This window comes from Caretta caretta, chromosome 1 (genome assembly GCF_965140235.1).
Source record: "Caretta caretta isolate rCarCar2 chromosome 1, rCarCar1.hap1, whole genome shotgun sequence".
Taxonomy (NCBI): domain Eukaryota; kingdom Metazoa; phylum Chordata; order Testudines; family Cheloniidae; genus Caretta; species Caretta caretta.
Window position 1 is genome coordinate 142,520,326 of NC_134206.1, and position 24,401 is coordinate 142,544,726.

The window sequence follows — 24,401 nt, forward strand, 5'->3', positions numbered from 1 at the left end:
TGGGCTTCTATCCTATAGTTGAATGTGAGCAAAACTTTTACACTTGTGTGGAGACCCACGGAAATAATTGGGAGTTCAAATGGTCTGCTCGTCTACATCTCATTGCAGGATACGGGCCTTGAAATGGGTTTCTCAGTCCGTCTGCGCAGCCATCCTTTTTCTTTTTAGATCCCCTTTGATACTGCTCATCCATGAGCAAAGAAGAAAAGAAACCATATGGTTTAGAGGCAATTGAGTAGTTGGTAGCAGTCCTAAGAGGACTCTTGAGGAGAGCAGGACAGTCCAGGAAAAATCCCAAATTTGAATATCTTTAGTCATCAGGGAATGTGTTGGAACTGTTGAATGTCAACAGGGTGTCTCTGACTTTTGGTAGGTATATAAATCACAACCATATGTGCTTCAGTCATACTGAAGGCATGATCCAGACTTTAGGCAAATAATCAGATTAGTATGACTAGTGGGTACTTAAAAGGAAAGGTGGTGTTTATTATTTGTATTATGCTGGTATCCAAAGAGCCTCATTATGATCAGGACTCTATGTCGCTAGCCAGGGTACAAACGTAGTAAGAAATAGTCCCTGCCCAAAAGAGCTTACAATTTAAATATACAAAAAAAGACAAAGTGGCTTTCCATATATGAACTGATTATACTTTTGGTGACAGAAAGATCTCTATGCTGTGATTGCTGCGCTGTAGTGGTTTTCCTCCTTTAATAACTTGTTTTCATGGCTCAACTTCTGTTGCTCTATTTTCTATATTATATTTATATAAATTTCCCAGACGTTTAACAGGCATTCACAATCTTTGAGATTATGCAATAATATAGAGGGCATAACTCAGGCTATTAATGCATTTTTGCTCCGGTAGTGATGTGTGAAATTGTTATTGGTTTGTCATATGGCATTTGTAATAATACACTGCCTTAAAATACTGTTAGTGTTACCAGGTATATTTCTATTAGCAGATAAAATGAGTATGCATGGGGACTGGAAAGTCTTTTTGTTGTTACCAGGATGCTCTTCATCCAATAGTGACGATACAAAGGTTGCTCAGTTAGGCTACGTCTACACTATGCATTATGTCGGTATAACTTACGTCGCTCAGAGTGTGAATAAACCACCACCCTGAGTTTCTCCCACTGACATACCTTCTGTCCTTCGTGGAGGTGGTTTTATTATGCCAACAGGACAGCTCTCTCCCGCCAGCATAGAACATCTTCATCAGATGCACTGCAGCGCCGTACATGTAGACATGCCAACAGTTTCTGATCCTGCAAACCATATAGGCCAGGGTGGGCAAGCTACGGCCCGCAGGACTGCTATCCTCATGGTGCTGCGGGGATAAGGCAGGCTCCCTGCCTGCCCTGGCCCTGTGCTGCTCCCGGAAGCGGCTGACACCACGTCCCTGCAGCCCCTGGGGGAGGAAGGGCAGAGGGCTCCGTGCGCTGCCCTCACCTCACCTGCAGGTACCGCCCCCCGCAGCTCCCGTTGGTCGGGAACGGGGAACCGTGGACAATGGGAGCTTCGGGGGAGGTACCTACAGACAAGGGCAGCGCGCGGAACCCGCCGCCCACTCCCCACCCACCCCCAAGGACTGCAGGGAACTGGTGTCGGCCGCTTCCAGGAGCGGTGTGGGGCCAGGGCAGGCAGGGAGCCTGCCTTTGCCTTACTGCATGCTGCTGCCACCCCAGAGCCCCTCAACATAAGCGCCGCCGAGCCAGAGCCTGCACCCCGCACCCCAACCCCCTGCCTTGAGCCCCCTGCTGCACCCTGCACCCCTCCTGCACCCAACCCCCTGGCCTAAGCCCCCCTGCCGCATCCCTTCTGCACTCCAATCCCCTGCCCTGAGCCCCCTGCTGCACCCCTCTTGTACCCCACCCCCCTGCCTGTTCCTGGCCAATGGGAGCTGCGGGGGGCAGTGCCTGCAGGGGAGGGCAGCGCATGGAGGCCTCTGCCCCCCGCCCCCTCCCCCTGCCAGGGGCTGCAAAGATGTGGTGCCGGCTGCTTCCCGGAGCGGCGCGGGGCCACAGCAGGCAGGGAGCCTGCCTTAGCCGCGCTGCGCACCACTGCCACCCCAGAGCCGGTTAAGGTAAGCAGCACCAGGCCAGAGCTGGTACCCCAAACCCCTGCCCTGAGCCCCCCTGCCGCATCCCTCCTGCACCCCAACCCCCCGCCCTGAGCCCCCCTCCCTCACTCCCCACCCTTCCCTGCACCCCAACCCCTTGCCGGTTCTCGGCCAATGGAAGCTGTAGGGGGCGGTGCCTGCAGGCATTATTTTTGCATGGTTTACGTAAGTGTTGCTATATGCACACATACATACTCCCATATACTACTCTTCTCTTTGTTCTACTGGATGTCATTACATGAAATCTTCCCGAAAGCTCTGTGTCAAACTAACTTTCCATTGTTTCTTATAGTCATCTAGCTCTCTGAAAGCATCTTATGAAGATTGGCTGATGTCATATGGGCTGAGCATCTCTCCTTTTCATATGCGATGGCAGACTGCTCTCTTCAACCGTCTATTCTACAGTTGGGGACGATGGAAACCCAGATTTCTTTATCTATGGTACAGTTTCAGAATTCTAGTTTGGCCTTGTATTGGAGAAACACTAGAAAACTTTCCTCTTGTTTATCAGAGTAGCAATAATTATTACCACACTGCTAGATTTAAAATGATCAGGTTATAATGCAACCTTGATAACTTTGTATTAAAACCACACAAATGTAGTTACAGTACCAATCTTCTTTTCTTTCTCTTTTTATAAATCCGTGTTTGGCAAAATATTGGCTGAAAAAAATTCAGTGCTGTAAACATTGTAAATTCCTAGGTTATATATTTATTAGGAGACCCAGAAGTAGCTTTTCATGTCTTACAAGGTATATCCAGCCCTGTACACCGAGCTCCACCCTGGACACTAGAATATAGAAGTTAATGGAAGTTAGGTGTTTTCCTAATCTAATTTCCCTGAAAATTGTCAGTGCACCATTGATACTTTATAGTTTCAGAGATTATGAAATACCCAATAAAGAAATAAAAATTAATTTTTCCTGGTCTGCTCTGCTAAAGACTTAGCATACTTTTTTATTGTTGTATAGAAGATCCTTTTCTACTTTGTACTCTTTCAAAAACATTTATTATAAATCAAGTGTTTGTTTATAAAGTAACTGTTTTCATTAAGGAGATAAACAAGAAGCTGAGCTGAAATAATTCTGCAGTATTACCTAAAATGCCTGTTGGTATTTTGCAGCAGACAAAAATCATGCTATTGTTACAATATTGGTATACTGCCTGCAGCTTTTTCCTGCAAGCATCTGAGTGGTCCCTTTGAAGTCAGTTAGACTGTATGCAAATAGTCCCATTTCAGGATTACACCTTTTGGTGGGGAGGACAATCTGAGAAATCAGTGGAACCAAATTCAGTACTCTGGCTGGCCAGAGGCACAAGCTTAAAAAGTTGCTTGGTTTGAACCCTGACAGAAATCGGGCCACAAGTTTGGCTCTGTTGGCAAAGCCTTTTACTGGGCATTCTACAGCTGTGTGGGGAGTTAGGGTGCATTGCTTACATTTTAGCCTATATCCATTCTACACTTTCCTCTGCTGGAATTTTTTTATGCTCCTGGTGTGAGTGATATGCACAGTGGCACTGTGCGTACTTTTCGGGGGGCCAGAAAATGCATGCAAAACTGTGTTTCCAGCATTATTTTGCACTAACTCTGGGAATAACAGCTGAGAAGTCTTGAATTTGTTCCATTGTATGTATTAATCTTTCTGTTCAGTACTGAACTTATTTTGCTTTTACTGTCAGTGGGATAGGAGTGAATAAAAGAGGAAAGATCTGCTGAGTTGATGCTCTTTGTTTAAGTTTCCTCTTATGTAAGATAACTTTAGGTTAAAATGGGTTTACATCAGTCATAAATAGCCTTCTTATAATATGTATAATATCTTACAGCAAAAAAGAACATACTGGCTTCCACTTGTCCCTTTTATTTTAATTACAAATGCAAGCAGCTTAAAATAAATATGTTAACTGACTAACTCCTGATGAGGTTCAATTGAAAGGTGGTAGTGGAACAATGAAACTGTTAGAGGAGGGAAAAAAGCTTACAGCGACTTGCAATATTTTAGCCAGAAAATAAGCTTCATCTAATGCATTAAATACCATTATACCATTTAATGCCTTAAGTACCAATTTTGCCTCCCATTGGTTAAGAAACATTAATAAAATTTTGCAAGTTATGATAATCAGAAAATAAGTATTTCCTGTTCTAGTGGCATGGAAACAATGTGAATCACTGTCTAATCCTGACCCTCAACTGGATGCGGTTTTGTATAACATTATGACACTAACTTCTTCACTGGAGAAAAATGCAGTTCTGCTCCTGTAGGCTTAAGCCTTCTATTGGTTGCTAATACTTTTGTGGTGATATACCAGAGGGACAGAATAGCACTGGGGAAGTTTTGACCCGTTGTTTGATATGTTAGGCTGCACTGATGCATTTAAGTGTCTTCATGATATGCAGTTGCTTATTTTATGTGCGCAAGACCATTTGTTTCTCTTTGTTTCAGGTTCAGTATAGGAATGGTGTTCGGCATAGTTGCCATGTTTGGTTCTGTTGTTCTCCTTGGAAAGACACTGATACAGACACTGACGCTGATGATAACTGAGGCTCCTGCAGTCCAGAATGATCGTATGTTGCAAGTCGTGGTAAGTGTTCCCTCTCTGTTTTTCAGTTTAAGAATTATAACCTGTTCCAAAGAGATGTCTTCATAGGAGATGTTTTAGCCTTTCTGATCTTGAAATCTTCCCACACAAGATTAGAAGTCTCACCAATTATACCAAAAATGGCCATGTTCCTATTTAGTCTTTAAAAAAAGAGGTAGCAACACATGAGAGTTTATATAAAAAAAGCACAGAGGAATTTGGAATAGATAGTATGCATATTGAATACCCAGAAAGTGTCACAGTTACTAAGAATACCAATCAGCTATAAGGGTTTGCCTCCACTCAGCTATTTAGAATCCCTACTTTTTGGGATGGGTAGGGTGATGGGTTTGAAATTTGCAAAACAAGCCATGTGTGTAATCCACAAAAAGATGTGTTTCAGTTTGTTTTGGTTCAGGATGTCAGTAGAAGGGGGAAGGAAGGATGAACAACTGTTCAGGATAGTGGGAGGCAAGGATTATATTGTGAAGCTGATTAAACACTTGAATCACGCAAGGATCATATGTCGAGTTGGTGATCCGAGACAGCAATTTTTGTTATCTCTGTTGGCAATGTCTGGTTACAGAGCTAATAACATTGTATTCATTTGTTGCACGGGTTTCTGATACCAGACACTAAATCATACAGTGCCAGAAGAAGAGAACTGTTTTGCTGAATGGAAGAGTTTGCATTTAAAATTTCTTTATCTCTTATTTTGGAATATCTGAGGCAGTGAAGAAGGAATGACATCACCTTTATAAATAGTTTTAGTTTACAAGAAGGGTTATGTAGCTAATTTTATTTCCTCTCGTATAATAATCTGACCAGAGTGCATCTGTCTTCTCATATAAAGTCATGTAAGGTTGTTCTGCATTGTTTACATCAATTTTATTGAATGTTTCCAACTGAATATTCTTATGTCTTCTCTCTGTCAGATGTAACAATTCTGAAAGAAGTTAAAGTTCACTCTCCCTACACATTTTTATTATTGTATTCTTGTACAGGAACACCATCCTCACTCCCTCACTTTGTGGTCATAACATGGAATTGATCATGTCATGACCTTCACAAAATGAAAGGTCTTTGTGACATACCTCTGTTAAGAGAGAGGGGGAAATGAAGGGAAAATTAAAACTGAACCCTTGGGATATAACCTATCCATGTGAATTGGATCCATGAAAGTAGCGACTTAGATTTAATATCCAAAATTGGAATGGACTCCCTAGTGATATGAGGGCTGCTAATATCAATACATTTAAAGCAAGGATAGAGAAGTATTTAGAGACACCTAATTCAGAGATATGGGTGAAAAGCAAGCTTTTGCTAGGCAGGTTTGTGATTCTTTTTATATTCCCTATTCTACTTTTTTACCTTGAATTGTCACAACATACTTTTTAACCCTACCTTTCAAAGAGTTGCTGTATATTGTAGTATTGCCAGATATTTAGAGGGAAAACAGATATAATTTGTGATTTTTTTAAAAAACTAGTTGTCACATCACTTCAACATTCCAAAGAAGAGTACTTGCTATATATCTGCCATTTTGTTTTTGCACTCCTCTTCATTGCTTACTTTTTCTCTCGGAGACCATCATGATCTTACAGCTTTATGTGAAGCAGAAGTCTTCAGAGTGAAGTGCCATTGACTTACTCATATACATCCAATTAGCGGTAATAAAGTGATTCAATAGCTGGTGGCAGAAGAGAAGTCCTAGTGACAGGAACAGTTGTGTAGGGCCGTCTCCAACTGTATCTGTAGATCAGCCATCTGTCTGTTGCATACAAATTTGATTATCTTTTTATAATTATTGTAAGGTAAGTAAAGGAGAGGTGCATAGACAGTGTACAAGAGAATAGCTGCTGAGTGCAAAACCACAAAACTAGCTAGTCCCCATACTGTAGCTGTTGGCTTAATAAACTTTAAAGAGATGCCTTATAAGAATAATTGAAAAACAGTCAATTTTACTTTTATAGCTATATATCTATATAACATTTTCTGTTCTCTGCCTCCACTCTTATGAGTATTTGCATGAAAATATAATGTTTGTTTCTTTAGTGGTCTTCGTCTTCTACTGATTATTCTCTACCAGTTGCTTACTATGGAAATTTTTGCAACTGTCAGAGGTGTGAAAGAAGCATCATAACAAAGGGTCCTCTTTTCATACAAATGTCTTTAGTAGAATTTAGAAAATTAAGATATCTATAGAGATGACATTGTTTCCTAACAGAATGCTATTTTCAATCTCAGTATATTTCATGAAGGATTAGATTCCTTTTAAATATATCTTAAAATAGGTTTTCAGACATTGAGTCTGAAAACCGATGCCAGGAAGCATCCTATATTCATGGTAGACTCATGATGCCAGCTTTCAGTGCTAATAGCACTTTGTCCTTGTACATGTCTGAGACAACTCTGCTCTTCTCAGCAGCTCTAACTTTAAATTAACACCAGCAGTTGATGCAGAAAATACAGAAGATGCTTAATGTGGGCGAGCATGGCTGGCTTCAAATTGGTAGGGTGCTATAGTTGAAGTTTTAACTCTGCTTCCCTCAGGAGCTCTCTCTCAGGTGTGGACACTGCAGGACTGTGGTGCCGACTGCTGAGAGGTGGCATCATGGTCCTACTCTGCTGACAGTGACAGGCCTAGTCATAAATATTATCTCTCTATATTCTACTCTGCTTTCCTTACCCCTTCTTTTAAAAAGGATTTTTAGTTTTATTTTAGGGTTGTTTTTTTTTTTTTTAACTCTAGTGTAAGTCAACAGTTCTGTGGGTTGGGACCCCAAAGTGGGTCGCAACTCCATTTAATGGGGTTGCCAGGGCTGGTGTTAGACTTGCTGGGGCCGAAGCCCAAGCCTCTCAACCCGGGACCAAAGATCAGGGGATTTCAGCCCTGGGTGGCGGGGCTCAGGTTACAGACCCCCACTCGGGGCTGAAGCCCTTGGGCTTGGGCCCACCTGCATGGGGTGGTGGGACTTGGGCTTTGTTGTGTGTGTCCCTCTCTTTCCCACCCTTCCCTCCCCCCCGGCCTGGGATGGCGGGGCTCAGGCTTGGTTCCCCCCTCTTGGGGTCATGTAGTAATTTTTGTTGTCAGAAGGGGGTCGTGGTGCAATGAAGTTTGAGGAACCCTGGGTTAAGTGATTAATGCCTCTCCTATTGATTCCCACCTCCAGAACCAGTTTTTTCAGAGGCAAGCTTTTCTTTTTTTGTCACTTCCTTTTTCTGTACTACTCCTCTTTTTCTTTTTTTCAGTTTTCTCCCTGTTTTTTCTCCTTTCTATCTGTTCTTTCCCACTCTCTTTACTGGATTGTTCTGCAGTCTGTCTATACTAATATGGTTGATTTCTGCCTCTCCGCATCCTTACGTCTATCTTCATTTTCTGCTTCCTTTGTCTCCTGTCGTCTGTCCTCTTTGTCTGGCTTTTTCCTGTAACTTGTTCTTGTGTTGATGATTTCCTCCTTAGATTCTTCAAGGTTCTAGGAGCTTCTCTAAAATGAGAGAATGAAATAAATGTATATGCTTGGAATTCTCCGATTGCATCAATATGTTGCTGGTGGTGTTTTGGTAGTTTAGTATATCTTAAACTGTAGCTTAAAAGCTAAGGAAGATTACAAAATGACTGTCTTCCTAATTGCTAACATCAGCTCATTGCATTATTGCAGTGTTGCCAACACTCATGATATTATTGTGTGTCACAATTTCAAGCCAGTTTTGGAAGGCTCTGGTGATAAAACACAGGCAGTTCAGTCATCTTGCCTGCACTCTTTGCAGTTCCCCCTTTCTAATACTGGAGGTCAATATTTCAGTTTGTGCTGCTGGTAGTAGCCACAGCAGCTGCCTCAGATGTCTTCATTACTGGGGTGCAACCTCTGTGCTCTGAGGGGTCAGAGCCCTGGTGCAGATGCTGCAGAACTGAGCATTCTCCAAGCTCAGCAGCAGCAATGACCTCATGCTTCCACTACAGTGTGGGAAACAGGGGTTAATAAAGCTAGGAACACAGGGCAGCCTTTTCCACTGCTGTCTTGGAACTGGGAGCAGCTCTTGGAGAAGTTAGTCTCCGCGTGTGTAGGACAGCAGCCTGTCAGTGGTAATGGTGAGCAGAGGGTGTCTGGGGCAGTGGGATCTGTCAGGAGAGGAGTCAGGGAGCGGGGCAGCCTGCATTGTTTGTGTACACACATTTTGTATGCATTTAAGGTTGAATTTTCAACCTGTATTTGTCACAGCCACAGTGGGAGTGATCAGAAGGAGTCCACAATCAAGAAGAGAGACCAAAAAACGTGATTGGCCTAAAAATCATGAGGTTTTTTTTTTTTTTTTTTTAATCTTATGGTGGATGAGCAGCGATTCCTACAAGAGTCACCACAGAAAGTTGTAAACTGATGTTTGCAATTTCCATGACTGATTTATTTGTATACCATTTCTGTGTAAATCTGCATGCACTTCTGAAGCTTAATGAGAGTTAGGGCAGTTTCTCCCATGATTTGTCGTGTGTATTTGGTTTGTTTTTGTTGCGTTTTTTGGAATGGGAGTGTTTTAAATCTTCAATAAAAGGTAACAAAAGGCTTTTTTTTTTTTAAATATATAAGGTAGAAAGGGCAGAAGGGTATTTTATAGTTGTGTATGCAAAGGGCCCTTGTTGTGCTTCTGTTCTTTAAACAACTATGTTGCAGTAGCATGTTTAAAGGCAAAATGATCTGTCTTTGTATCTCTTGGTATCCTAGTTTGTTTTGCTTTGTTGTCATACCTACATGAACAGGTGCCTGGTGTAAATCTGCCCATCAGCCAACTGACTTATTTCTTCACGGCAATCCTCATCAGTGGTGTCATACATGAAGTCGGCCACGGGGTGGCAGCTATTCGGTAATGCAAACTGTTTTTCTCTTAGTATGTTCCAACAAAGCTTTATATTCCTGAGTATTTAACTACGGGTGAATATGATTAGAGTTTATGTGGTTTATATAGACAATTCATTTATTCTCTTTTTATAATTGTATTTTATGGTTTGTGTTGACTGTAAGTTTTCGAAGTGCCTAGAATCATGGCCGGGTGCATAGAGTTTTAAATAAATGTCTACTGCGCAGATCATCAGTATGGACTTTCACTTCTTTAATGTACTGCATTGCTTCAGATTTAAAGTTAGCCTTCCTTTAATTTACTTTATTGTTAAGCAAGGTCCCACATTTTCTGTGATTCTGTAGCTGTGGAATTTGCAAAGACACAATGCACTGTTACAGAATGGTGTTCCAGAATCTAATATTTTATTCTCAAAAAAGTTTCCACTCTTTATGGGTATTATGGAAACCTTCATGATGTGACTTAAATGCAAACTGATGAAGGGCTGTACCAAGAGGCTGAACTGTAGTTCTGAGAGATGTGACTTGCTGCAATTAATCTCAGTGGTATGTTAATTCTTATGCATAATGATATTTTAAATGTCAGTGTTAACTCTTTTACTGGTAATCATTTCAGCAGAAAGAATTATCTGATGTGCTTAGCCATTACTGTTAAATGCTGTGAAAGATGTAAGGACAGGGTTACTAGGTGGTTTGGTGGGGCACTTGGTATTGAGGTCACCTCTGCCTTTGCCCACAATGGGCAGGGAAGGAGAAGAATGATTAGTTCCCGAACACCAAAAGCATCAGCTGTGTGTCAGAAACCCTGGCTTTGTCTTGTCCAGCTGCCAAAACCAGCTGTGCATTTCAGTACAAAGGTTGGTGGCATGTTAATACTTTGACAGAAATATAAAGTGAACCAAATGCATATTGAAAGAAATAACACAAGAAATATTGTACTGATTCTATTGTTTGTTTTCATAGTCATGTAAAAAATCCTCAAAGCTGAGATATACCTGCCAAATTTCTGGTTTGCCATACAGGAATACTACAGAAACCAGGAACCCATAGAGCAGTGAAGTGCAAACTTTTCCAGTTGCATCCCCCTTACCATTCACAGAATTTGTTGCACCCTGCCTCCGTTACTTATAATCTGAAACTGGTTTTCATGCTTGAAGGTGATGGGGAAACAGAGATGAGACTGTTCATTCATTCACTTCAGTATTAGTGTGTCTGAGTCACTCGAGGTCCCAGGCTCTCAACTATTATTATATATGTTGCCAGTTTATGTCTTTTAGTATCAATTATTAATCATTAAATGAGCTTCAAAATGAATGAGAATCAAATTTAATTTTAAAGGCATAATAGGCCTACTGTAGTTATAAAACTTACCAAATTGTTGAAAATAAGCCAGCCTGTGCTTTTTTGTATGTTTCTTTTTAAAAGGGCAAAAGGCCAAAGTTTCTTTGCACACCTCCCCCGCCGAACCTCTTGTGCCCCAGTTTGTGCACCACTGCCTTAGAACAGTGTTTAGATCCAGTTTCACAATGTACAAGGTACCTTGTCTTTAGCCCAATATTATATAGAGAACTGTTTCTTTTAGACAATAATTGTGCCTGGCAAAATTTCAAAATTAAAAAGCTAACTGGTTCTGTAGCATGTTACTCGAAAGGTACTATTTTGATCAATGAAATCTTGGATTTAAAATACCTTCATTAGGTCTTTACATTCCTTGAACCTTTATTTTTTTGAGCTGCACAGGGAAGAACAGAGAGATGCCAGTCTTGAGTTAGGTGCAGGAACCATCCTGTTGGCTCAGGATAGAATAAATCAGGATGGCCGTGAAGGAATATGCTGTGGGTTTCACTTTGATATGTGAGTTCCAAAAGGGGCCATTGTGTGGCTGTGCCTACCGTATGTGCTGGGGTCTAACCTCACACCTGTGAACCACTAGCAGGTATAGTTGCAGGGCCTCCTGCCTCATGTTCTCTAGATAAGAATTCTCTCCTGTTGGTGTGCTGAATGATGGAGAGAAGTGATGTTCTGTGCTTTCTTCCAGTATGTGTGGTCTTTAGTTTCTACGCATACACTAGGCATTAATCAAGTTCTTTATTAGAATATGTTTCTTTGGCTATCTGTTGTTGGTGTCTGTAGGTCTTATGCCTGTAGCTATATTTCCTTGAGCGCTCCTGAGATCACAATTCACAAACTAAGAAAGGCAATGTTTTGGTCAATATCTGAAAGGGAGATCTCAGAAGAAAACCACCCTTTTCAGCTGATACCTTTTTGGCTTTCCCCTTCAGCATAAAATTGTTGTGTTACAACATTGTGATGATTGTGTCACAACATATCACTATGTTAAATGAACCCCAAAGACATTTTAGGCCACTTAATGCAAGATGTGGGATAGCAGTGTCATAATCAGGACTGTTCCTTGTAAATGGGAACATGTGGTATTCCTTCCTTTTTGTACTGAATTAGAAAGCCCCAGCATTCTTTTTAAGAACAGCCATACTGGGTCAGAACAATGGTCCATCTAGCTCGGTATCATGTCTTCTGAGAGTGGCCAATGCCAGGTGCTTCAGAGGAAATGAACAGAACAGGTAGTCATCAAGTGATCCCCCATTGCCCATTCCCAGCTTCTGGCAAACAGAGGCTAAGGACACTTCAGAGCTTTTTTGCATCCCTGCACATCCTCGCTAATAGCCATTGATGGACTAATGGACTCGCTAATAGCCTCCATTAACTTATCCTGTTCTTTTTTGAAACATGTGGTAGTCTTGGCCTTCACAACATCCTCTGACAAAGAGTCCACAAGTTGACTGTGCTTTGTGTGAAGAAATACTTCCTTTGTTTTAAACCTGCTGTCTATTCATTTCATTTGGTGCCCCCTCGTTCTTGTGTTGTAAGAAGTAAATACCACTTCCTTATTTACTTTCTCCACACCCATCATGATTTTATAGACCTGTATCATGTCCCCCCTTAGTCATCTCTTTTTCAAGCTGAAGAGTTCCAGCTTTATAAAGGAGCTTATTGTTTTGTAAGAGTTGTCAGAAGAAGAATGTGAACTAGGTGCTCCTTGCTATATGTCTTCTAATCATCCTTAATCAGGGACAACGATCCTGAAACCAACGTGTCTTCAGGAGCAAGTCTAGGGGTAGGGATGGGGTACTTACAACTGGGGTCTGACGCCTTATCAGTGGCTGTTCTAGAACCCCGGGGCATGCTTCACAGGCTTCTCTGGTACCTTGCCCATCTAAGTCACCCTCAAGGCAGTGACACATGTCCATTACCATTCTCAGTACTGATCAAGTACCAGAGGTTTTAAAACCAGACCTAATTGGTATAGCCTCCTTGCAAACATCCTGTACATCCTTTGAATACATCTTCATCCCCTCCCCTTGAGGCAACAGTGTCATAATCATTGTCCCTGATTCAGGATGATCAAAAAACATATCAAGAATTATTAAAAAGAATTGCTAGTTCCCTAAAAATTTTAAACCCCAGCATCTCTTCCACCCACTGCTAAGAGAACAGAAAGGAGATACCAAATGCCATCCCAGGATCAAGAATTTTTCTAGTCACTGTCAGAGTTCCCTCTCCACTCTGAGGTAGAGATGTGGGGACCCTCATGAAAGACCCCCTAAGCTTATTTCTACCAGCTTAGGTTAAAAACTTCCCCAAGGCACAAATCCTTCCTTGTTCGTGGACGGTATTGCTACCACCACCACGTGATTTAGACAAAGATTCAGGAAATTGACCACTTGGAGTTCTTGTTTCCCCAAAAATACCCCCCAAGCCCCTTCACTCCCTTTCCTGGGGAGGCTTGAGAATATTATACCAACCAAATAGGTAAACAAGGTGAGCACAGACCAGACCCTTGGGTTTTTAGGACACTAAAAACCAATCAGGTTCTTAAAAGCAGAACTTTATTATAAAGAAAAAAGTAAAAAAAGCACCCCTAAAATCAGGATGGAAGTTAATTTTACAAAAAGAAAAGGAGTACTTGTGGCACCTTAGAGACTAACCAATTTATTTGAGCATGAGCTTTCGTGAGCTACAGCTCACTTCATCAGATCATCTGATGAAGTGAGCTGTAGCTCACGAAAGCTCATGCTCAAATAAATTGGTTAGTCTCTAAGGTGCCACAAGTACTCCTTTTCTTTTTGCGAATACAGACTAACACGGCTGTTCCTCTGAAACCTGTCGTTAATTTTACAGGATAGGAAGACTTAAAACAGAGGATTCCCCTCTAGGCAAAACTTAAGTTACAAAAAACAGGAATAAACCTCCCTCTTAGCATAGGAAAAATTCACAAGCTAAAACAAAAGATAATCTAATGCATTTTCTTGCTTTGCTTACAATTTTTGTAATCTTAGATGCTTATTTCAGTTAGGGTTTTAGGAGAGGTTTTTTCCCTGCCTGGTCCTCCTCTCTGTCCTGAGAGAGCACAAACAAAACCTCCCCCCACAGATTTGAAAGGATCTTCTTCCCTTATTGGTCCTTTTGGTCAGGTGCCAACCAGGTTATGTGAGCTTCTTGACCTCTTACAGGTAAAGGAGGGATTTTATGCTACCCTTAGCTGTATGTTTGACACACACACACACACTGAACTGAAGGTTCTTTGGTGGTGACTGCAGTCAATGAGAAATCATGTCAAGGATGCTCCAAATCCATACCTAAGCATAAAGATTTAAAAAAACAAAACAAACAAAACTTTTTCTTCGAAGAATATATATGACCTCAAAGTTACAGTTTAGAATTGCAAACTACTCGGCTCTCGTAGCCAGATACGTTTTTTCAGTTTGAGATAATACGGCTAAATTCATTGACAAATTGCCAGATGACTTAAGCAAGACTATCATCAAGCCATGATTAATGAAGGTCATTTATAGTGAAAACCTTGCTTCCAGCAGCCTTGTATGGTGCAAACTCTGGCTAGTGTCATGGCATGAGGTAGGTACTTCACTAGGTTGCAGTCATCTGGGATTCCAGCAGAGATCCACTGGACAATTGAGGATCCTAATTTGTTTTCATGGAAGACAGAAAAAGCATTGTATTCCCTAGAAGATTCTAGGGCAACTTTTAGTTATCTGGGGACTTCCTCTTAAGGACTGGAGTGTAAGTAGTTTAATCCTCAGACTCTCCAAGGGTATCCATTGTACCCTCATCTAAGGAAACCTGAACAATTTAAAATATGCTGCAAGTCCCAGAGATGGAGATCATCAACTCCATCTTGTGCTTTAACTTAATTGAGGCAACCTACAACATCTGAGCCGTCTATTTAACTTCTTAGTTGAGGTCCGCGTACCACTGTGTGAAGATCTGATCTCTCCCATCCCTCCCTTTGGCAACAAATTATCCACTTCCTCGGTGCTCAGACCCATATTACAACCAATCACTGGGTGTGAAGCACTGTGAAACTGGGTTATACCCTGAAGTTTATCTCTATCCCTCCTCTAAATCTGCATTCCCTGTCCCTTTTCAGCTTACAGGAAGGACTGTTCTCATTCAAAAAGTCCAGTGTCTTTTACAATCTGGAACCATAGAATATGCTCTTCCTCAACATTGGGAAGGGGATTCTATTCCTGATACTTTCTCGTTCCCTAATGCCAGGGAAGCCTCAGTCCTGGTCTGGATCTGTGAAACCTAAATACGTAAAAAAGATGTCACATGGTTACCCTACCCTCTATTATCCTGTCCCTAGATCCAGGTGATTGGCACGCTGTCCTCAACATGAAGGATACTTACTTTCTGGCCGTTCACCAGAGCCACAGGAGGTTTTTAAGTTTTGTCATGGTGAATGTACATTATCAGTTCAGATTTCTCCCATTTGGTCTCTCTTCTGCTCCTCAAGTTTTTACAAAGTGCATGTAGCAGTACACCTCAGGAAGACAGGTGTTCAGGTATTCCCTTGTCTGGGTGGCTGGCTGATTTGGGGTTGATCCAAATGTCCGGTGGAGGTCAGCATTGAAAAGATCCAGTCCTTCTTTCGTTCCCTGGCCCTGTTGATGAACAAGGACAAGTCAACGCTGTTTCTTGTACAAGGATAGATTTTATAGGAGCAGTTCTTGACTCCAATTCAATGAGAGCATACTTGCCTCTGGCCATATTTTGGGCAGCATTGAACTGTGCAGACTTTAAGGCCTGTCCTTGTACAAGAGTAAGGAATTGTCTGACGCTTCTAGAACACATGGGAGTTTTCATGTTTATGATTCAACATGCCCAATTTCAGCTCAAGGGCATGCAGGGGAGGTTGCAGTTCATCTACCGTCCATCCCACCTTTTGCTAGGCATGTTGACTCATGTGCCTGCAAATGTCTTGTCATCCCTGGATTGGTAGGTGGACCCTGCCAGTATATGCAAAGGGGTTCTTTTTCCTCCAGCCCTATCTTCCAGGACTAGTTATGGATTCCTGCTCCCTGGGATATAGGGAGCTCATCTGGGGACCTCCAGATTCGGATACTTTGGTCAGATCAAGATATCACTCTCCACATAATTGTTTGAGAAATACAAAGGATTCACCCGGTATGTCAGGAATTCCTTCCCCACTTCAAGGGGTGCACTGTACAGTCTCTCATGGACAACACTACTGCTGTGTTCTGTTAGTACAGGCAGGAAGGTGAAAGTTCAAATAGTCTTTGCTAGGAGGCTATAGATCTTAGGGGTTTTTGCATCAACAGTGCTATTGCACTCAAAGCTTTGCACCTACCAGACATTCACAGCTATCTGATGGATCATCTCAGCAGAACATTCAGCAGGAGTGATGAATGGTCCTTCACAATGGACATAGCAGGATCCATTTTTCAGATGTGGAGAATGCCAGAGATCTCTTTGCTACTCGAGTGAACAGGAATTGTCGCCTTTCTTGTTCTAGAGCAGGTCACAACTTGAACTGTCAGATTCTTTCTGTGGTTAACACCTCAGCGAACTGAGTGTTCCTCGGAGGTTGATGCCAGATACACTTATTTGATGAAATGGAAATGTTTTTCCATATGGTTCCAAGAGGGAGGTATTCCTCCCATGTGGTCTTCCCTATAGCATATTCTGGAATATTTACTCCACCTAAAGGGCTCTCGGTCAGTTCCATGAGAGTTCACATGGCAGTTATTTACATGTTTTATCCTCCTATAGGAGGAAGGTGTATTTTTTTTCCAACCTTGTAGTGAAGCAATGACTCACTGGTGTGGCACCTCCTGCGTGTCATCTTGGGAATTAGCCCTCCAGCGTATTGAGCGCCTCCTCCTGGCTAGTGCCTTGCCTGCTGCTGGCCCCCATGTCCCTCCCAGACCCCACTGCCCCTTTACCTTGGGGTCCTGTCCCCTGGCAGTGCCCCCACACTCTGGGGCTCCCCTCCCAGAGGAACCCCCAACCCTCTATCCCCACCTTGCCTCAGTGGCTGTTGCCAGTCATCTTCTAGCCCCTGCTCACTGGGGCAGACTGCAGTCTGTAAACCACTCATCACTGGCAAGGGGGGGGGTTGGACCTGCTGCCTTTCCCTGCAGCCTAGTACCTCTCTTTCAGCCTTGTACAAGGCCTGTAGCCTGGGGAGTTGCCAGGCTGGAGCTCCCCAGCACTTCTCTACCTCTGGTACCTTGCTCCCAGGCAGCTAGGTCCTTCTTTCTCCACCATTAGAGAGAGACTAACTTAGCTCCTGGCTCACAGCCCTTTTATAGGGCCAGCTGTGGCCTGATTGGAGCGTGGCCCCTGCTGTGAATGCTTCCCCAATCAGCCTAGCCTTTTCTCTCAGGAGCGGGGTAACTGCCCCGCTATAAACCCAATGACTGCGATTTTTGGAAGGACTGGACAAACGCTTTCCATCTGTGATGGACCCCATGTATCCATGGGATCCAAATCTAGTTTTGTTGACTCAAATGGGTTCACCTTTGGAGCCTGTGTCTGTGTGTTCCTTTTTACATCTCTCCATGAAAGTAGCATTATTGGAGATGATTACCTTAGGTAGGAGTATAGCAGAACTACATGCTTTAGTTGCCCCACCCCTCCCATATAAGCTTTCTATAAAGACAAGGGTCTATTTGCAACCTCATCTTACATTTCTGAGTAAGGTAGTGTTGGACTTCCACCTTAATCAGAGGGTCCAATCACAAGAAGGGCCAAGATGTATTCTTCCTTTCTCTCACGTTTATTGTGACTGTGCATGCAGCTAGCCAGTAGGTATGTGCAGCTGCAGAGATTCTGGCACTAGAGGTACACTTTTTTTTTTTTTAAAGCCCAAATTATATCACATAATTACTTAACTATTTGTTACACTGTTGCACTTTATCTTCACTCATGTTCTGTAGCAAAGGTTCTGAGCATTTGAGTTTGGATTGTAGCTTATATAGAAAATTTCATTTTAAATTATTTAAGCACAGAAAAATGGAGTGGCCCAACATAGAATAGACCATTTGAAGATGCATCTTTGGAAGAAGTGAGGCTCTCTCTTTCCTCCCACTTCCTTTCCTTTCTTCTCCTTGTCTCAACTTTTCTCTTCTAGTTCAAGTCTTGTACTGTAATGTCTTATTCAGACGCTTCCCTGCGTTTAGATTTTCTTGAATAGATGTGCTAGGAGCATTTTGTCAGAGTAGTGCCGCATGGGAGTCCATCGCGCCTACGCTCTGAGACCTCCAGTTCATTTCCAGGACCATTTCAAGATGATGATGGTTTTGACTGATGAAGTCCTGAATGGTTTGAGTCCTAGCGTCTTTGAGAATAAGGCGTCTGTCCTCATGTGGTACTGCAGCAGTTGAAATCAGGGCTTTAGTTAACTGTCACTTGCTGTAAACTGGAAGCAGCTGGTGGCAAGATGATTTCAGTGTGGGACCTTTGGTTCTGGAACTCTTTATTGCCCAGTGTTTGATATATGAATCTGTTGGCCATCAGGACACGTTGCAAAGCCTATTTCCTCCCACTTTTCCCCCTTCCCCGAGCTTATGGGTAGAAGTGAGCATTGGGGTCATTGTTGATCATCCTGTTTTATAGGTAGTTCTGATGGATTAACTGCTTTGGAAGGAATTTATCGGGTTTTTGATTCATTCAGTGAGCTTTGTACCAGCTTTTATTGGACATGTACCTCAGTCATATGATAAGAAACATTTGAAATATGAGTAAATATATAAAATGTTAAGCCATGTATAGCATGACAGCTCAGATACAGGACTGGTCCATAATATTCACATCCAAACAGACAGGAGCTATAAAGCCTGTATCAAACCCTGTGAAATTCCTACGGTTCACATAAGCTTTATCTAATAATTCCAAAAATATAACTCCCATTTTAAAAAATACTAATTCAAAACTCTGATGTGGATATAAACCCCATGCACCCTGTCAGTTACTAATGCCCTTTGACTTCATTCATCTTCTTTTTTTTTTTTTTGTTTCTTCTCTGTGTTACATGGATATTTGAAACTTATGTTTCTCTTTTCAGGTGGCATGGCCCTCCTTTTAGCTTGCAAATTGCTTTTAAGTGCATTGAGGGGAAAGAGTGATAAATTCAGGAAAATCCAGGTGTTGTGAGAAAAGCATTTCTGTTGCTATTTCTAGGTAGTTCTTGAGCAAGATCAGTTCTGGTCCATTTCATAACTGACTCCTAACTGCAATTATTTTTTACTTAACACACCCCAAAATATTAAAACATAAAAAGCTTTTTTAAAGATGGTTTAAAAAATAATCACTTATTTTCTATCTTTTGTTTACAAATTGGGAAATTGGGGTCATCCTTTCCTTCTGTTTAGAATTGGGTACTTACACAAGAAACAAAGTTTAGCTTAATTATCTTTTAAGCTAGTATTTTGTGCTAAACTGAATTTCATACAGATGCTGTAAGATTCTACTGTGCTCTAAAATGTAAGAATCATTATTTTATATTATAGAGTCATTGGTTTTTGGTTTGCAGTAACATTTTTCTTTTTTCTTTAGAGAACAAGTACGGTTTAATGGATTTGGGATTTTTATCTTTATTGTATATCCTGGAGCATTTGTCGATCTCTTTACCACCCACTTGCAACTTATATCCCCAGTCCAGCAGTTGAGAATATTTTGTGCAGGTAACAGAGTCTGTGTTATGTTAAATCTTAATCTGTCCAACAAGTTGTTCTTTTGCAAGTGTTAGTATTGGTTAACATTGAAGACACCATCATGTTTTTCAATTCTTTATGGTTTTAGTCTAGTTACTGATGAGCAAATGTCCCTGTAAAGAATAACATCTCCAAAATTGGTATCATGTGGCACCCTATTTGGCAATCTTGGTGGAGAGTCCAGGAAATGAATGGACAAGCAGACTAAAATCTTCTCTTCCCCCTAAAGGTGGTCCCTCTGTTTTTTGAGACTGAGATATATTGTTGGGTGATGGGGAGAAAATGTATAGTATCACCGCCCATACTGACCTTGTTTGGGGGTTTTTTCAAACAAGACTTTAGTCTCCAAGAGGTGGAACAAACTTAAAAAAAAAAAAAGTTGTTGTATGCTAGATTCAATTTAGGAATAAAAGGTATGGCAGTATAGCTGTAGGAAACATTTTGGACGTACAGCTTGAGTTTCCTGGGAGGTCATTTTAAAAATGAGTAATTATAAATAATAAAAGTTAGGGTATCCGTTCCTACTGTCTTTACAGAATATAAATAAGTTCAGCATAACTTATAATAAAGGCAACAAGACCTGGTAACTTCCAGCAATGGGGCTGTGATTCTCCCAAACCGGAGAAATCTTACTGGCTTTTTTGGGGGGAAAGGAGGGGTCTGGGAGGGGGAAATGGAATAAAATCGGGGAAAAAATGGGTGTTTACATGAAATGAACTACAAAATACATAGTGTGACCCACCATTTCTGATACCCTTATTCACATTGAATAGTTTAATTCCATGAGTACTCCTATTGAATTAAATGGACGCACTCTTGCAATACGGTGTTACTCAGTGTAAGCAAGAGTATAAGAATCTGATCCTTCGTAAGCACTTTTATTCCTTAAACATTAAAAGCCACATATTAACCAATATGAAAAGTTTTAGTTGTTATGAGTTTAAAAAGTAAATATGAAGAAAATGATGTAGTTTCCTTTTTACCATTTAATGAGAGTGACATAATATGTAATATGGGTTGCCCCTTGCTGTTTTAACTGTAGAGATTTTTTGTCTTTTGTACCTTTTTTTCTTCTCCATTTTGATGGCCTGTGGATTAATGTCAGGAATGGTTGGTAAGAGGAGCTTCTCTAGGTGTCTGTGTATTTAATTCTCTTAAGTTCCTTTTTCCATTTAAAAAAAATGATACTGTATGATTTGGAATGGTCAGCAGCACCAAACTTTCTAACTTCAACTTCAGTGCATTGATCTAGAGCAATAGAAAACATCTTTTAAGTGGACATGGCCTATATTCTTTATTTTGCATATTTCTAAATACTAATAGTAAAGCCTTGAAGCATACTAGCTGCATAATGACCAGCCAGTACAGGTGTTGAAATTTGGGCAGGATTACCTGTCACAGATGAACACCCCATGGCAGTATTACTGCCCTGTTCTACAAGCGATGCAATCTGAGTGGATTTCAACACAGCATGTTAGTCATCTGTTCCAGGGGTTCTCAACCTTTTTCTTGCTGAGGCCCCCCTCAACAGGCTATAAAAACGCCAGGGCTCAGCAGGGGGACTCGGGTCTCCAGGCTGGGAGGGGACCCTTAGGCATAGGCATAGTTTTACTTCTGTTTGGGGGATCAAGAGCTGGGAGGGCTTGAGTCAGCTCTGCACAGCGGGGTCCAAGGAGGGAGCACCACCTTCCACCCCCTGACTCACTCAGCAGGCCACCCAGCCTTTCTGGGGTGTGGGGGGGATGCAACCAAAAAATATAACTCAAAGGGGGGACAGTTCAAAAAGTTTGAAAACTGCTCAGAGTGCAGGGAGGGAGTTACTAAGGGCTGTATGAAGTGAAAGGAGTAGCTCAGGGTGCCGGCAGGGGGGTAGCTCAGGGTGCAGGTGGGGTGTAGCTAGGGACTGTGTATGGGGAACGGGGGAAAGCCTCCCAGTGTGGTTCCCAGCTTGGGGCGGGGAGATGCTGGGGCTCCCAGCTTCAGCCCCCCGCTGCTCCTGGCTTGCGGGGGGAGGCTTGCTGGCTTCAGCCCCACACCACTCCCGGATTCAGGGCTTGAGTGGGTGCTGGCATCAGCCCTGCGCCACTCCCAGCCCCACGCTGCTCCTGGCTGGGGTGGGGGGACTGCTGCTCGCAGCTTGGGCCGGGGGGTCGTACCGCCTTCAGCCCCACGCCGCTCCTGGCTTCAGCGCTGGGGCTAGGGGCACTGGGCTTCAGCCATGGGGCTCCGCGGACTTCCGGTTGAGAACCACTTATCTATTCTATGGTTTTAAGGTTGCCCTCAGGAAGGAAGGGGGCTGAAACACACACAAAAGGAAACACACAATTCTTTATTCAGCTTGTAGTTCAAAATGATCCTGGAGTTATAAACTCTATCTCCTGTCTGGGGCTTATTGTACCAGAGAGACCTGCAGCTACCACACAGTGGAGCTCCTCCACCAATGCTGTAGGAATTTGGAGACGCAGGGATTCTGTTACTGCTGGGGAAAGTGGTATGTTGGTCTGCCTAGTGTATTGCTGCTTTACAAAGACTTTGGAAATCTGTTGTTTCACTGAGTACTGCAGCTATAATTTGTTGCAAAAGAGCTTTTAAGCAGAGCACACCAAAGCTAAGCAGTGTTAAGCAAAGCAAAGTAATTCTATATCCCAAACATATCAATAAACCAAGCACTTTCAGTGTAGACATATCTTTTTTTTTTTTCCCCCTTTTAAACTGACCATTTCTTTAAAAGTCAAACATAGTCCATGTAGCCCAGACAGAACTGAAAAAGAGGAGAGGTCAAGGTCCATAAATGCCTCATTGCAGCTGCTTTCCACTATTGCATTTTGTGCGGGAGCAAATAACATTTGTAAGCTATGATTAAAAATGAATTCTGTTTTTTGTTGACTAATAAATGCCAAGAACAACTCTTGCCAAGCTTGAAACAGTAAACGGAAATGTATGTAGTGATGACAGGTGACAGTAGAGGCAGATTGCCATGGCCATACTTGAATGAACAGTTATCAGTTAATTGGATCAAGTAAGTGCATTTTGATACAGCTAATAATGCATTTTAAAAGATGAGATTGGAGTATTTAACAATGATTAGGCACATTGTGCATTAAATTTTACTAAAAGCTTCATTGTTTGGCATTGCTGATTATTTGTTTATTTGAGGAACTGAATGAGCTTACTCCAATTTTTGAAGACCTGAAATCTAAGTTTAAATAATAGAAATCAGATTTTTATTATGATTGCTGAAGAAGTAGGGAATATACACTGAAAGTTTATTTTGTAGCCCTTTCAAACTTTTGAGATATAAAAAAGTATATTTGTTGTGCAGCAGATGGCATCATAAGTTCAATAATATTGAATGAGCATTAAAATAAAGGTTGAGATTTGGATAAAAGCAAAAGAATTCCATGTTATCTATTTATATTCCCAAGTAAAAAAATATTTTCTCAGAGGAGGGTACGTTTCTTGTAGTATCTTTGAAGAGTCACTGGAATGTATGTACTTTTTAATGAGAATTAAGTAGATTTTAAGAAATTGTTTGAGTCTTCAGTTTGGTTTGGTTTTTTGTTGTTGCTTTGTGAAGTCTTTGTCTTTTTAAATACATCGAAGACATCATCAAGGATGCTGCCTGAGATTTACCTTTAAGGAATGTAAATATTTTGACAAAATTAAATTGACCTCCCAGCCTCAATCTTTCAGACCTTTATTGCCTTGCGTATCTGGGATGGATAAAATCACTCACTCTTCTAGATTTCTCTGCCCCCATTCCCACATAATGAACTGTACTGTCTGCATTACAAGCTGTACTAAAGTAATTGTGCGTTTTAAAAAATGGCATGAAAGCTAAAATGAAATGGTTGTTGCCTATTTAATTTATACTGTTGTTTTCATTATTTTACTTTGGGATGAGGGGAATTCATGCTCAGGGTTTTAGTTTACGTGCCAATTTAGTTTCAGTCAGATGTGATTTAAAACCCACATGGAAAGAAATCCCTTTAAAAAGGAACTATTCATGGAAATAACGACAAACCCTTAACTGGAGCATTGCACAGACAGAACTTTGGTTCACATTCCCTTTCTGTGGCCTCAGAATCCTGAAGGAGAAATCAGATTTTATAAGGCTCATAATGATGACTCACAGTGAGTATCCCAAGGGATTATCATGAGATTCCATTGCATCTTATGATTGGTCCAGTGGGAGAAAAATGAGTGGGAGAAAAATACAGTGGGAGAAAAATGAGTTTAAAAGATTTTGAGGTAAATCTTTCTCTTATGTAATAAATCGTTACAGTACTGTAAATGTGGAATTGGATCATATCCTTCTCAACAAGATAAGATACTGTAAGGAAACTCCATCACTGGAAAGTTGCTATGAATTGGCCACACAGACTATTTTTGTCCAAGCAAACAAGTAGAACTGGAAAATTTCTGTGCTAGGTGTTGAAAGTAACCCTGTTTTTGGCTTCCTAAGTTCACACAGCTTCCTGTGAAGCTTATGCTTGCCTTAGTAAGAAAAGCGATAGACTAGGAAGTGCTGATTGCACACAGTAGTTTCCTGGGACAGCTTTGGGCCCAGATTTTCCACTCAACATTTTATAAGTATTTTATTAAAGACTTAGTGTAGCTTGATTATTGGGAGTCTATCAGTCTCTTCCCTGCTTCCTTTTTTGGGCTTATATTCTCCCCCACTGAATATATGGTACCACTGCATAAAGAAAAGTCATTGTAGTTGATTATCAGTTTAATACAAATTAAACCACCCCAGTTCCTCTCTCTCCCATTTGACTTACGTGAAG

The 24,401-nt window shown here is 41.6% G+C and overlaps 1 protein-coding gene across 1 annotated transcript in view; it reads left to right on the top strand.

Annotated features, from left to right (window-relative positions):
* Positions 1 to 24,401, top strand: part of MBTPS2 (membrane bound transcription factor peptidase, site 2) — a 48,752-nt gene that overhangs the window by 1,954 nt on the left and 22,397 nt on the right. The window contains exons 2-5 of the mRNA XM_048862903.2: positions 2,416 to 2,564; positions 4,565 to 4,703; positions 9,457 to 9,560; positions 19,454 to 19,581. Coding sequence (XP_048718860.1) covers positions 2,416 to 2,564; positions 4,565 to 4,703; positions 9,457 to 9,560; positions 19,454 to 19,581 — 520 coding nt within the window. The remainder of the gene's footprint in view (positions 1 to 2,415; positions 2,565 to 4,564; positions 4,704 to 9,456; positions 9,561 to 19,453; positions 19,582 to 24,401) is intronic.